General features: G+C 38.3%; 1 protein-coding gene across 6 annotated transcripts in view; it reads left to right on the top strand.

Moving 5' to 3' along the window:
- ARK2N (arkadia (RNF111) N-terminal like PKA signaling regulator 2N) overlaps nt 1-13,386 on the top strand; it is an 88,028-nt gene that overhangs the window by 50,726 nt on the left and 23,916 nt on the right. For 3 of the 6 annotated variants that reach the window (XM_067014482.1, XM_059041028.2, XM_067014481.1), the window contains one exon: nt 4,198-4,380. The exons of the other annotated variants lie outside the window; for them this stretch is intronic. In XM_067014482.1, the coding sequence (XP_066870583.1) occupies nt 4,198-4,380 (183 nt within the window). The remainder of the gene's footprint in view (nt 1-4,197; nt 4,381-13,386) is intronic. 6 annotated transcript variants of the gene reach the window in all.

Here is a 13,386-nt window from a genome sequence, read left to right as displayed (position 1 = left end):
GAGTTTGGGGAGATTGGCTGTAGTAAAGAGGAGAGAAGGAATTTATTCTGGGTTTTATTGTATGTTACTATAGCCATTGAAATGGGAATTGAATGAGCAAACACTGTATTTGTCCATTTGCCCCACCTTTTCTTGGGCCTAAGTCTTAGCAATAGAGAGAGAAGGAGGAGTGGTGTTTCCAGATATCTCTGGGATACACGAGGAATTCCTATTTCCTAGATTTCATTAGGGAGACTGACAAAACTTGTGTTAGTGGAAGGGCTCTCTCTGTAGGCAAGAATGATGCCAAATATGAAATAATCCCAAATGATCTGTATTTGGCTTTGAAACACTTTCATATGAATACATCCAAGCTGACATTTCACTTCAAACAAAAATAAAAATATGAAAGCCACATGTGTAATGACCTCATTAATCCCAGCAAAGCATTTACTTAACAAGTGGGTTAATCTATGACCAATATAGAAGGCACTAGCCTAGTCAGTGATGATTTCTCAAAGCTTCTTGCATGCAGGCTGTGTACAGCAGAGTTTACATACAAAATACAAAGATGAGCAAGGAAATAATGAAGTAGGGTAGGTGCTAATTATAATGGAAAGGTGGGGCATTGGACCAGTGTTTGAACTATTGTGTTCTGTGTTATGTCTTTAACCTTCACCATAACCCTGTGAACAAACTGAGTCATACAGTTAAGAAGTAGGCAGGACTTTAACCTACGTATTTGCTGCCAAAAATCTGTGTACTTCCTATGCTGCTCCCAGTCTCATTCTGTATATTTCCCATTCCCTCACCACTCTTAACAACTGTAAACTATTCTGGTTTCACCTACCGACGACTCAAATTTCTCATCTGTGAAATGAGACTGGTAAATTATGTATTATATAGTTCTAAAATTCTGTGCTTTTTGTTGTTAACTTTGAAAAGAGGGATTTGTCAGAGATAAACGTAGTAAAGGATGTTAGGCTTTGTTTTGCTTTGTTTTTGTGATTCAGTTTTTTTCATGAGATTTAGAAGAGAACATATTTGTATAAAAGGAAACTAATTCATAAAATTAAACATTTGTCGATAATAATACAGAAGGTTTAAAGTCACGCAGGGGTAAACTTCACTGTATCAAGAATGTGTGATGAACAGATACATCTGTATTTTGGTATTTGAAAAGTTAGAACCTGTTTATAGACTAGGAGGTCAGAGAGAGGACGCAAACCTATCTAGCATAATATAGACAAGTTGATGTTCTTAAATAAAACATAGTCGGTGGATTGCTTGACCTTTTATTTTTCTTCCCTTGTAATGAGCAGCAAAAATTTCAAGATATTTCAATCAGGAGAAGAAACTGCACTTGGATTAACTACAGACCAAGTATAGTTATTAAATAATTGTGTTAAATTTACCTTTATAGAGAGATGCTCTTAATGACTATAGAAAAACTAGTAAGTTCATTATTATAAATTGATGTTGTAAGATTGACAGATACCAAATGGGAGAATGTACGGTTTGGATAACCTTTTATGTTGTAAACATGGACTGCTTAGTGACTACATTTTAAATTGGAAATGTTTCCATGTGTAATTTTACTTGAAGTGACTATTTTGATGTTTTTGAAAGTCAAAATAATCTTAGTAGCGGTGCAGTTGTTTTAACAATCAATGAGAGGAAGGACAGTAGCTTCATGTTTATTCCATCCTGTAATGAATTGGTAGAGTCAAACTGGAAGCGTAGATAGCTGCTTCTGTTATTAATATGCTGAGTTTTTCTAGCTCCTCCTCAGTGGTTTGATTTTATTTTTTCCTTCAAGAGATACTTATTTTAAAAGGATCTTACCTGTCTCTTAATTCTGCTGTGTAGCAAGAATTGTGTTTTAAAAGAATATCACAAATTGTCCCCATCAGTTAGCTAATATTCACACTTAGTGGTTCAAAGTTCAAGCCCTGAGGCTAAGTGCTTTAAACATATCTTATTTAATTTTGGTTTGCTAATAATAAGTGTAAGATGACCTTGGAACACAAGATCCTTAATTGTGGTTTCTTGTTGGAAGGCAGAGTTGGAAAGGCAACCTTTCCTTTACTTTATTAAAGTTGGTATAGTACTGACTGGTCACTGTTTGAATATACTAGATATAAAAATTGACAGTGATAATTTATTTTCATTTTTAAGTATAATTAAAATGTGAAAATATTACTGTCTTTGTTTATGATGAATACTAAATTTAAGCTAAGCTATAAGGTGTGCTGTTTGGAAATATGGAAGATACAAGAATGAAGCCAGATAACAAGTTTATGCTTGTATATCCTACTGATGAAGACTTTCAGACAAGTTATTTCCATGGGTAGGTGATGTTACTCTGCATGTACATATACACTTATACTTTTTGCATGATTTCACATGTAGGAGTGGTACAATTTTGACTTGACCTGTTGCCTCAATTTGGTGGTTGTGGTGGGGGGAATGTGAGGGCAAGAGGTTGTGAATGGTATTTGTGATATAAATTTTAAAATAAATCACTATTTTTTTTCAAACACAAAACACTTAATAAAGCCCTTTTAAAAATAGAACATTTGGTCAAATAGTCAATATTGTACTTGACCCTTCTGCAACCAAATATTTGGACATCACACAGTATCTTAATTCCATAATAATCATTTTGAACTCTGACGAGAACTCCATAAATGTTACAGCTTTCTTTTCTTTTTTAGAAAAGAAAAACCTCAGACATAAACCAGTTTTTTGCTATTTGATCTAAAATCCATTACTAACTGATACTGAGGCCACACTCTTGAATTTTATGAACATGATTTACCCTTTTGGGAATTGGAAATTATTCTTAAGTAGTCAACTGAAATTGTCATGATCGTCAGAATTTCATATTGTGACATGTCTGTTCCTTATACGGTGGCACTTAACAACTCATTTACTTTTATGTTTGGTCATTTTTTATTTTAAAAATGTTGCTACATAAACCTATGGCTTGGGAACTTAGTCTTAAGGGATAAGTACCCCAAGTGTGTTCCATGTTTTGTTTAGTGACAGTTTACACAATGGATGTTTGTATTAAAACAGTAATCCTTCATTGTGTTCTATTTTAATGATTCGTTGGCATATGTATTCCTTCATAGTCAAGAGTTTCATAAAATAGGTCTGTTTAATGTTAATTTGTTGGATGATATTAAAAAATCTTTATGGAAATAAGTGATTTGCTTGCACTTCATAAATAGCTGTTGGGGGAGGAAAAGCATTTTATTTTAAAATGGCAGTAGTAGTAAGGGATGTATTTCATAGTTGACTGAAAACTTTATTTTTGCTTTCTGCTTTTATATTAGAAAAGAGTAGCAATTTAAAGCATGATTCTACAAGCATGAATATTGAATTATTTTAGCATGAATCACTGCAGTGTAATTACTTCAGAGCTCAGCTGCCATTTTCAGCTAGTTAGGGTGATTTGGAGGTAGGAGGGATCTCTTTTTTCTAAGAATTTTAATATCTTCCTCTCAAATAACCCATAAGGTCGTGTATCATTTCGTTGGAGTGTGAGCTGGTTGTTTTTCTCAGGGAAAAGAAAATAGAAATATCCCTCATAAGACATCCAAAGCAAAATCCTGAAGATGGATTTCATGAGCATTATCTTTTTGTAGAATATTGTAAGATGCATAACATCCCTAATATTATAAAAGAGCTTTACTGGAAATAGATGTCAGTCAAGTAGAGCTCTTAAAGTAGAAAAATATATGTTTGATTTTCTTCTCTGAATCTATTAGGGACTTCTAGTATTAGCTACTAAGAGGAAGAAACTAGATTCATTCTCTTAAAATATAAATTGAGCTTAATAGTTTGCATCAGTGTTTTTCTTTAAAAAATCAGTTTCACTTTCTCTGTAGAGTCTTCACCTTTTTCTTAATCTTTTGCTCTTTAGGAGAATGAGAGGAATTCAGTGTAACTTTTGTTCAGTATATTCTTGTCTTTGTTCTTCATAATAACACCCTTTTTCCTCCTTCCCAAATGTGTCCCTCATCTTTGTAAGCTTGGGTTATCTCTTTCACGTTCATATCATGTACAAAATATTAGATTGTATAAAGTGCAGCTTTTCTGACCATGTAGAATCATAAGATAAAGACAACTGGCATTTAGGGGGCTCTTAGTTGCAGAAGTATTTTTCACCCCACAAGTTAGATACAAGTATACATTTTCTTTCCTCCCTAGATGGACCTCCAGTTGTAGCTCATTATGATATGTCTGACACCAGCTCTGAGCCAGAAGTGGTAAATGTGGACAATTTATTGGCGGCTGCAGTAGTTCAAGAGCACAGTAATTCTGTAGGAGGCCAGGACACAGGAGCTACCTGGAGGACCAGCGGGCTTCTAGAGGAGCTGAATGCGGAGGCAGGTTGGTCTCCCTCCCCCCTCACCCCTTTCTCTGATGATACAGTATGCATGTGTCCTGGCAGCTATTTTCCTTGCTGAGGAGAGCAAGCCAACTAAGAGACATCGTGCATTAGATGATTGTGGCTTCCAGGGTGCCCTTTATAACAGAAAAGATTGGGGTAGCATGTCATTTGTTTTTCCTAATCACAAGAAAGCAAAAATGAGAATATCTAAGACAGTAATTGTAGGCATCGGTAGATTTCAGTGTATGTACTTCTTGAGTTAAAAATGCCAAACATGTAAAAATTACCCAGATGACCTGATACTACCTCCCACCCCCACCAGCAATCCCATTCCCACTTCTCTGTGGTTTCACTCGCTTACCGACCTTGTAGTTTGGGGAGGGAGCTGTTACAGTTTGCCCTGTGGGGCTGTTGCAGTGCAGTGCTGCACTGTTTCTTCTGCCTCTCAGTGTGCAGTGCCCCTGTTAATTCCTTTACAGTTGTTCTCATTTTGTCTTTTCCAACTCCTTTCTTTCCGTTGCTGTCTCTGTTATGTCAGGAAAATTTCTCTCCCTGTCTTGCATTGTTTATCTTGGTTCTGTGATGATTCTTAAGAGTGATATTTTATTCTCTGAGAAACCTATTGCTATTACCTTTGAAAACCTTGCACAGTGCCTCCAAGTCTCCTTCATTATGTTCCTCAAAACTCTTTCTTCCAACATTCTTTCTAATTTAAACCTTTTTCTAAAAGTACTAGTGTTTTAGAAAAGTTTAAGAAAAGAGGTAGAGGGGATTGAGAGACAGACTGCTTATGTGTATTTTCTTTAGTGTCATAGAAGGATTATAGTTTTCTAGTTAAATTATAAATTGCGTTGGCTTAATAACTACCTAAAATATTATTTTTATGGGAAATGAGTTTTGTATTACAAAAATAACTGGGTTATAATTTAGAACTTTTTATATTGAAATTGTTAGGAAGTAAAAGGGGAGACAGAACTCCACAGATCATTGTCATTAGTTCTTCATTTCATAATCTTTGATTGAAACTGAATAAAAAGTTTCTCTTATTTGTTGAGCTTCTGATTAATTTATTGTGACTAATTTTGGAACAGGACATGGATTTAGTTTTAACTGTGTTGTGACTGCTAACTGCCTATTTAACCTTGGACAAGGTGGTTCTCCTCTGGACTTCAGTTTTTATATGTATAAATACTTGATTTGCCCAACAAGGATCATTTAAGTATTTATTAATGTGTATAAGTACTTTGAAAAGAATTAAGTAGTAATACTTTATATCAAAGGGGAGTAGTTTATCTTAATTTTCATCCATTGACAGTTAAGTGATCCTTTCTACTTCAATTTTACTACCGTTTCCTTAGTCTTGCCATGAAATGTAGACCACTTTATAGTAAATTCTTAGGAAAAATATGAACAATTACTTTTTGTTTTTTTTGCTTTTCATACAGAGAATTTTAATATTAGTTTGAACTATATGGAATTGTTAATATTTGACTTCCTCGTCTCCAACAAATTTAGCAGTTTAATATGAGTTAACCTAAAAGTGCAAGGCTTGGGGTCTTAAAGTATCATTAAAGTCACTAGCATTGGGGTGGGGGGGGAGCATCACATTTTCAGGTTCAAGTAATTGTTAGCTTGATTATTTAAAAATACCACCAGCCTTTGGTGCTTAGCTCTAAGCTCTAAGAAATAAAACATGGCAAAAATATTTGAGGAGGGAAACAGCCCCTCTCTACTCCAAAGCTCCCCTGAATTTGGTATTTAATGTCTGGTATTCCTGTGTATTCCTCCATACTTCTACTGCATTTGTTTTGTATCTGTAAACAAGCATGTTTTAATACTAATTAGTATTACATAGAAGGTAATCATTTGCAACTTGCTTTTTTAGTTCAACATGGTGTGAAGTTTGTTCTTGTTGATGTGTTGCTATAGTTCATTTACTTTTCACTGCTATTTATTATTCCAGTGTATGACTATATCATAATAAATAGACTTACCCATTCTCTTCTTGGACATTTAGGGTACTATCCCAAATGATGCTGCCATTGACATTTCCTGTACATGTCTCTTGGTACATGTGTAGAGAAAGCACATGTGTGTGCTTTCTCTATATATTACAAATCATGTGTAGATTTTTGTATATCGTAGGACATGGACATCACTGTTCAAGGGATCCCCATGATATTTTCTTATGAAGCCATTTATTGGCTCATTCAAAGTATTGTTTTTGTTTTAATATCTAACATGCAGATCTGTGAGTAATAAATAAAACTTAATAATACACTGTAGTCTTGATGTAATTATCATAGTGGGAACCCATCTTGTGAATTTGTGAACCCATCTTGTGAATACTTACCATATCGTAACAAAATGTTCATAGAATTTATTCTCCATTACCAGTTTATAGTTTTGATACTTGGAGTATTAGTATCAATTAGATGGTCATTCTTGAATTTGGAGTTTAAGATAAATGTTGTAATGGTTAATCGGAGTCTTCCTTCTCTCCATCCCAATAAAATAAAAACCCAGTCACTGAACTAATAATAGCATCAGTGGCTAATTGATAGCAGCATCTCAGACCGGGGCTACAGTCCCACTCCATTAATCAATCATTTGGGATAGAGTAGTTTATCTCTTTTTCTAAGCAATTAGATGATGTTCTTGTATGCAAAATAGTTTTTTCTGTTTAGTTTTAGTTTCAATCGAGGAAAAAGAGTTGAAATTAGGAAAGTCATTGTCAAGAAAACTTTTTGACCCAGAAAACTTTCTGAACTTTCCATTTCAGCTCTTGCCATATGTTTACTCTTTCTCACTTGATGATAGAAGTGGACAGTATAGTGTGTGGCAGCCTGCTGCCAGCAAACAGCCTGATTTTGAACCAGCAGCCACTTGCATACTGTGTGACTTGAGGTAAATTATGTAAAGCCTCAGTTTTCCCTTTCTACAAAACTTGGATAAAACTAGTATCCGCCCCAAGAGGTTATTATACTGTTATGTGAAATAGCATATAATATGCTTCATCTAGGATGAAGTACACAGCAGGCCCTCAGGAATGCTAACTGGCATTATGTTAATAGATTTATGCTGAAGTAGACTAAGGAAGTGATTAACGGACCCAGTCAGTGGATTTCTGATTTATTCTCCTGCCCTGGAATGAGTTGCTCTTGCTGCAGTATTTCCTGAACTTTGCTTGAGCATAGAAATTACCTGGAGTGCTTATAAATATGCAAACTTGTAGATTTCTTCCTGAAAATCTTGTAAATAGATCTGAAATGGGGTCTGTTTTTAATGACTTTTGCATCGGACATGTTTAGGAAACTGTACCAGTATATCTGAAAATAGCTTAATTTTTGTTTATTGCTAATAATAGCTCACTGTAAACATAAATGTAGATGAGGCCAAAAGAAGCAGAAATCTGAAGTACTCTTGATGTGGAAGGCTTATAATCATTACACTAAATTTATTTAGAGGTCCTCTGCCCCTGGAAATTAAAAATTCTAAACAAATGATCTCATTTTTTCCATCAGCCTTCTTATTAAGAAGGTAGACTATGAGCATTTTCCCCATCCTTAAAATAGTTCTGGTAATCTTGATTTGTCCATAATACAACTTAGTTGTAGTGAAGAGAAAAAAATCTTGGATTTCCTGTTCTTAGAGTAGGGCTTTTTATGATCAGACCAGAATGACCATGTTTCTATTGTTAGCACTATTATTTTTTAATATTTTTTTTGTTTATTTATTTATGGCTGTGTTAGGTCTACGTTGCTGCACGTGGGCTTTCTCTAGTTGCAGTGAGTGGGGGCTACTCTTCATTGCTGTGCGCGGGCTTCTCATTGTGATGGCTTCTCTTGCTGTGGAGCACGGGCTCTAGGTGCGTGGGTTTCAGTAGCTGTGGCGTGCGGGCTCAGTAGTGGTTGCTTGGAGGCTCTAGAGCGCAGGCTCAGTAGTTGTGGTGCACGGGCTTAGTTGCTCTGCGGCATGTGAGATCTTCCTGGATCAGGGCTCGAACCTGTGTCCCCTGCATTGGCAGGCGGATTCTTAACCACTGTGCCACCAGGGAAGCCCTCTATTGTTAGCACTTTAAAATCATTGTATCAAGTCTTGTGAAGGAGATCAAGTTTCCTCTTGTTCAGCTGGTACATGTGGACTGTAAGATTTTCGATTTCTGATCTCCTTTTCTCCCACTTTTAAAGTTTTTAATATTTTTGTTGAAAAAATTTAACACATGGTAATAGTTTGTTTGCTTTAAAGCTAAATGAGTAGTGATTTAAGATAGTCATCTTTTTTATACCTAGCATGCCACTGTCATCCAGTATGTAATAATTTTATATACTTCAAATAGTCTTAGGACTAGTTCTTAGTAGATATATGATTTAAAAAGAAAATGTTTGCCATGATAATTTAATTACTACCTTTTATACTTTCTGATTTATTTATGTGTTGAAAAGATCTGTAGTGGGAGGACAAAAATTTAGAATTTTCTTACAGAGTGAAAGCAGTTATCTTTCCAAAGAGATACACGGGGAAAGACCTACACAGAGACAACCAGCTGCCACAATAACTAAATATAAATACTCTGCTTTATTTTCAGTTTAATATATGGTAATTGTGGTATTTATGCTTTTTCTACAGAGCTTATTCTTGTTCTAGAATAGGAGTAGATTACTACCACTGACAGTATTTGAAGAACCTTATAACATCTTTGACTCGCTTTTGTGTATGCTTTAGGCACTGCTTTGCCATTGGATTCCTTTGAGGTCAAGGGGGGCTGTGCAGTGTGGTTATGGCCCAAAGACCAGAAGAGTGTTGGGCTCTGCACTAGAGCTTCCAAAAGAATGTGTGACTTGCTGAAGAGGGTTACATTGAGAGAAAAGGACTAATTGTCCTGGCTCTGAAATACAGGAGGGGATGCATTCCTGGCTGTTGGAGAACGCCATGGTGTCTCTTATAGAGCATGGGATCCCACAGATTTGGTGTGGATCCCAGCTGACTTGTTACCTGAGTGGCATATTTTATTTAATGGCTCTGAGAGGAAATGTGGTAGAACACTCACACCATTAGTCTAGAGTTGTTAACACTCACCAGGAAATTTGTTTGTACTCTCCCACTCCACCTCAGCCACTGCCCTGCCCACCTCCCCTTGTTTTATCTTGTACTGACTTTTAGACCAAGCAATAAAGATAATGGCCACAAGAGCAGACCCTGATTTTAAGTGATCAGTTTTAGAGAATCATACAGGTTCTTTTTTTTTGGTGGTATGTGGGCCTCTCACTGTTGTGGCCTCTCCCATTGCGGAGCACAGGCTCTGGACGCACAGGCTCAGCAGCCATGGCTCACGGGCCCAGCCGCTCCGTGGCATGTGGGATCTTCCTGGACTGGGGCACGAACCCGTGTCCCCTTCATCGGCAGGCGGATTCTCAACCACTGCGCCACCAGGGAAGCCCATACAGGTTCTTTAACAGTACTAAATGCCAGCAAGTTTGGATTATAAATTTTATGGCCAAAATTGCACTGCCAAAATGGTTTGGATTGATCTGATAATGTGAAAGCGATATGTAAATTATTAGTTTCTGAATATATAATGGATGAATAAAGTTAGAAGAATCTTAAATTTTGGTGATAGTTAACTTGCTTTTCTTTTTTTTTAAGATTTTAAAAAAATATTTATTTTATTTATTATTATTTACTTTTTGACTGTGTTGGGTCTTCATTGCTGTGCGCGGGCTTTCTCTAGTTGTGGCGAGCAGGGGCTACTCTTCACTGTGGTGCACAGGCTTCTCATTGCAGTGGCTTCTCTTATTGCAGACCACGGGCTCTAGGCACGTGGGCTTCACTAGTTGTGGCATGCGGGCTCAGTAGTTGTGGCTTGCGGGCTCTAGAGCGCAGGCTCAGTAGTTGTGGTGCACGGGCTTAGTCGCTCTGAGGCATGTGGGATCTTCCTGGACCAGGACTCGAACCCGTGTCTCCTGCATTGGGAGGCAGATTCTTAACCACTGCACCACCAGGGAAGCCCCTGCTTTTCTTAAGATATAAAATTATGAGCAAAAGTAGCATAGTAATTTTTCATTTCGTCCCTCTTTAAAAAAGAAAAAGGCAGAGTGATGATATTTCCTGATCTGAAATGAGGCTATATAAGTGATAGGGTCAGGATGAGGGGCCTAATCAGTGAAGACTCGTTATTTGGAAATATTGATATCTGAGACTTTTCACAGAACATTCCACAAATTGGAATTATAAATTAGAGCTATGGAAATAGAGCTGGGCACAGAGCTACTAAGAATTAACTAATTCTGTCATGTTCTTGTTGTGTTTTCTTAATTTCTGTTGTTTAAAAGCATTGAGTAATCAAGGACTAAGAGTTTGGTTATAGCAACCATGACTTCTTACAATTTTCCTTTTTAGTTTGGTTTAATTCAATTAGTTTCTTTATTTTTAGGATGGTTAGGGCTGAGCCCCTTGCTGTGAGTCTACCACAGGGGGTTTTAAGTGTCTCTTGGGGCTCTCTACTCTTTGCTTCTTAGTGAGTAGGCATGGAGAGCTTGGGAGTGGCTGTCCATACAAATAATGAGCATTCATATAATAATGAGTAATAGTGATAGCAGGACTTAAAGTGGAGAGGGCAAGGAGAGGGGGGAGAAAGAAAGAAACTAAGTGCCAGTAATGTTTCACATTGAGTGAAGCTTCTAGAGTGAAAGGAAAACTCCTTGGAAGATAAGGACTTCTGGTGTTGGTACATGAGGATGGAGGACAGTAATTTGTAAGGGATCCTGATCCCCAACCTGAGGTGTAGGAGTCAGAGGCCTGCAGGGGAGGCAGCATCTTCAGGAAAGTCAGGTTTCCACAAGGAGGTGAAGAGAAGGTTCAGGGCCGTTTTCCATAGAGCTGGCATTCCAGAGGGCAGTGGAGTGGAAAAGTTGTAGGAAGGGGAGTAGTAGGTGGCTGGAGCAAAGGAGAAGAACAACTGAGTAGGGGACAAGACCGACAAATGGATGGGCCCAGACGGTTGTATATTCTGTGGGTGGAGAGGAGGGTGGAAGTACGTTTTACGTCTCATAACCATTGGTTTTCCCCTACCTCTTCCTAATGCTTTCTCATTTCGCACTGGCGGTATTTTTGGACTCATACTGTTACTTCCACTGCACTATTCCTCTACCTCATTGAACCTATCACCCAGTCCTTTTTCAGCTCCCCCTAGCTGCATTTCTTTCCCTATCTAGCATATGTTAAGCCCAACTCTCCTTTCCCAATATCCTCAGCTCCTCGTATAGTTGGCTTTCCTGTTGTACCCAGCTGGCCAAGTCTGATCTCTGGATGCACGCTCACAGCCTTTATCCACACTGGAGATGATTTTTCATGTAGTTGGAAAGTTGTGGGTCATATTAACTTCCTAATCTGCAGTCTCATCCTGACTCTCAGTGCTGCCCAGCACCTTCCCCCTTTCCTTACTCACAGTGGCTACTTCACTTTTCTAAACCGACTCTGCTTCTCTACCCACACCTGTGCTCTGCAGATGGCCTTTCTGCATTCTTTACAGATCAAGATTACCTCAGCTTTCTGCCATCACAGCTATTCTCTGCCTTTTTTTCTAAATATGGCCAGTAAAAATACTACATGCACATATGCATCCCCCTCCCTCAAACCCATATTCCTCTCAGTACCATCTATTGCCTTTTCCTCCGTAGCGAGACTTCTTAAAATGTGTCTGCTGCTCTTCCCTCCCTTGCATTCTTCTTCGGCTTGCTTTGCTACATTAGCTTCAGCCCCATCATTCCTCTGAGGTTCCCCTGGCCAAGGTCATGTATGGTCATCTTATCACCATTTCTAGTGGCCTCTACTTAGTTCCTACTCTTACTGGGCCTCTATATTGGGCATTGTTAAGCACTTCTTCCTAGAAATGCTCTTTTTATGGTGCCCTGGCTTCATATCTTCAGGTTTTCTTTCTCTGTCTCTTGCTGAACCTTGGTGAGCTCCTCTTCGTGTGCCCATCCTTTAATTATTGGTGTTTATCAAGGTTCTATTCTAAGCCCCCTTCACTCCTCTGGATGACCTTTATCTCCCCACCTATTGGGAGGACTTATCAAATCTGTTATTTCCTCTCTAGACCTCTGACCTGAGCTTTAGAACAGTAGTACCTTCAACTGCCTATTGGACATCTCAAAAGCACATTATCATCCTAAGCAACCACCCTCACATGTTCATTGGTTCACTGAATGGCACTGTATCCAGTTACCTAAATCAGAAACCTAGGCATCGTTTTTTACTTTGCCTGATTCCCAACATTATTCACCCTTTGTACTTAGAGAAACAAAATATTCCTCTTGTTTCTTTCCTAGTTCAGCCATAGTTGTTTCTCACCCAGGAAACTATAGCAGTCTAACTGGTTTCCTTGCCTCTAGTATTCCTTGCCCTGCTACTGATTCCATTTCCATACTCCAAAAGGAAAAAATTTCAAAATACAAAATCAGATCATGTCATTCCTCTGCTGAAATCCTTCATTGGTAAGGTCAAGTCCAGACTCCTTACCCCGTGATCTGACCTCTGCTGACTTATGGTAGCTCATTTCTCATTACTTTTTTTTTTACTACCATTATCCCAGATCTCACCAAACTTGTTGTTGTTGTTGTTGCGGTAAGCGGGCCTCTCACTGTTGCGGCCTCTCCTGTTGCGGAGCACAGGCTCCGGATGTGCAGGCTCAGCGGCCATGGCTCACGGCCCAGCCGCTCTGTGGCATGTGGGATCCTCCGAGACCGGGGCACGAACCGGTGTCCCCTGCATCGGCAGGCGGACTCTCAACCACTGCACCACCAGGGAAGCCCTCACCAAACTTTTATACCCTCAAGGGCACACGGTGTTCCTTATGGTACTTCCCTTCACCTGTGCCTACTCTTCCCCGAGAACTCAGTGTCCTTGATTATCCTCAAGTCCAGGAAACATTGCTTTTCTCTGTGCATCCAGGGCATTATTATTTACCTCCCTATCAGACTAGTTTTCAAGCCATAATGCAATGG

Source organism: Kogia breviceps, chromosome 15, assembly GCF_026419965.1.
Source record: "Kogia breviceps isolate mKogBre1 chromosome 15, mKogBre1 haplotype 1, whole genome shotgun sequence".
NCBI classification, from domain to species: domain Eukaryota; kingdom Metazoa; phylum Chordata; class Mammalia; order Artiodactyla; family Physeteridae; genus Kogia; species Kogia breviceps.
The sequence above is the reverse complement of the archived record's forward strand: the minus strand, read 5'-3'. Positions and strand labels throughout refer to the sequence as shown.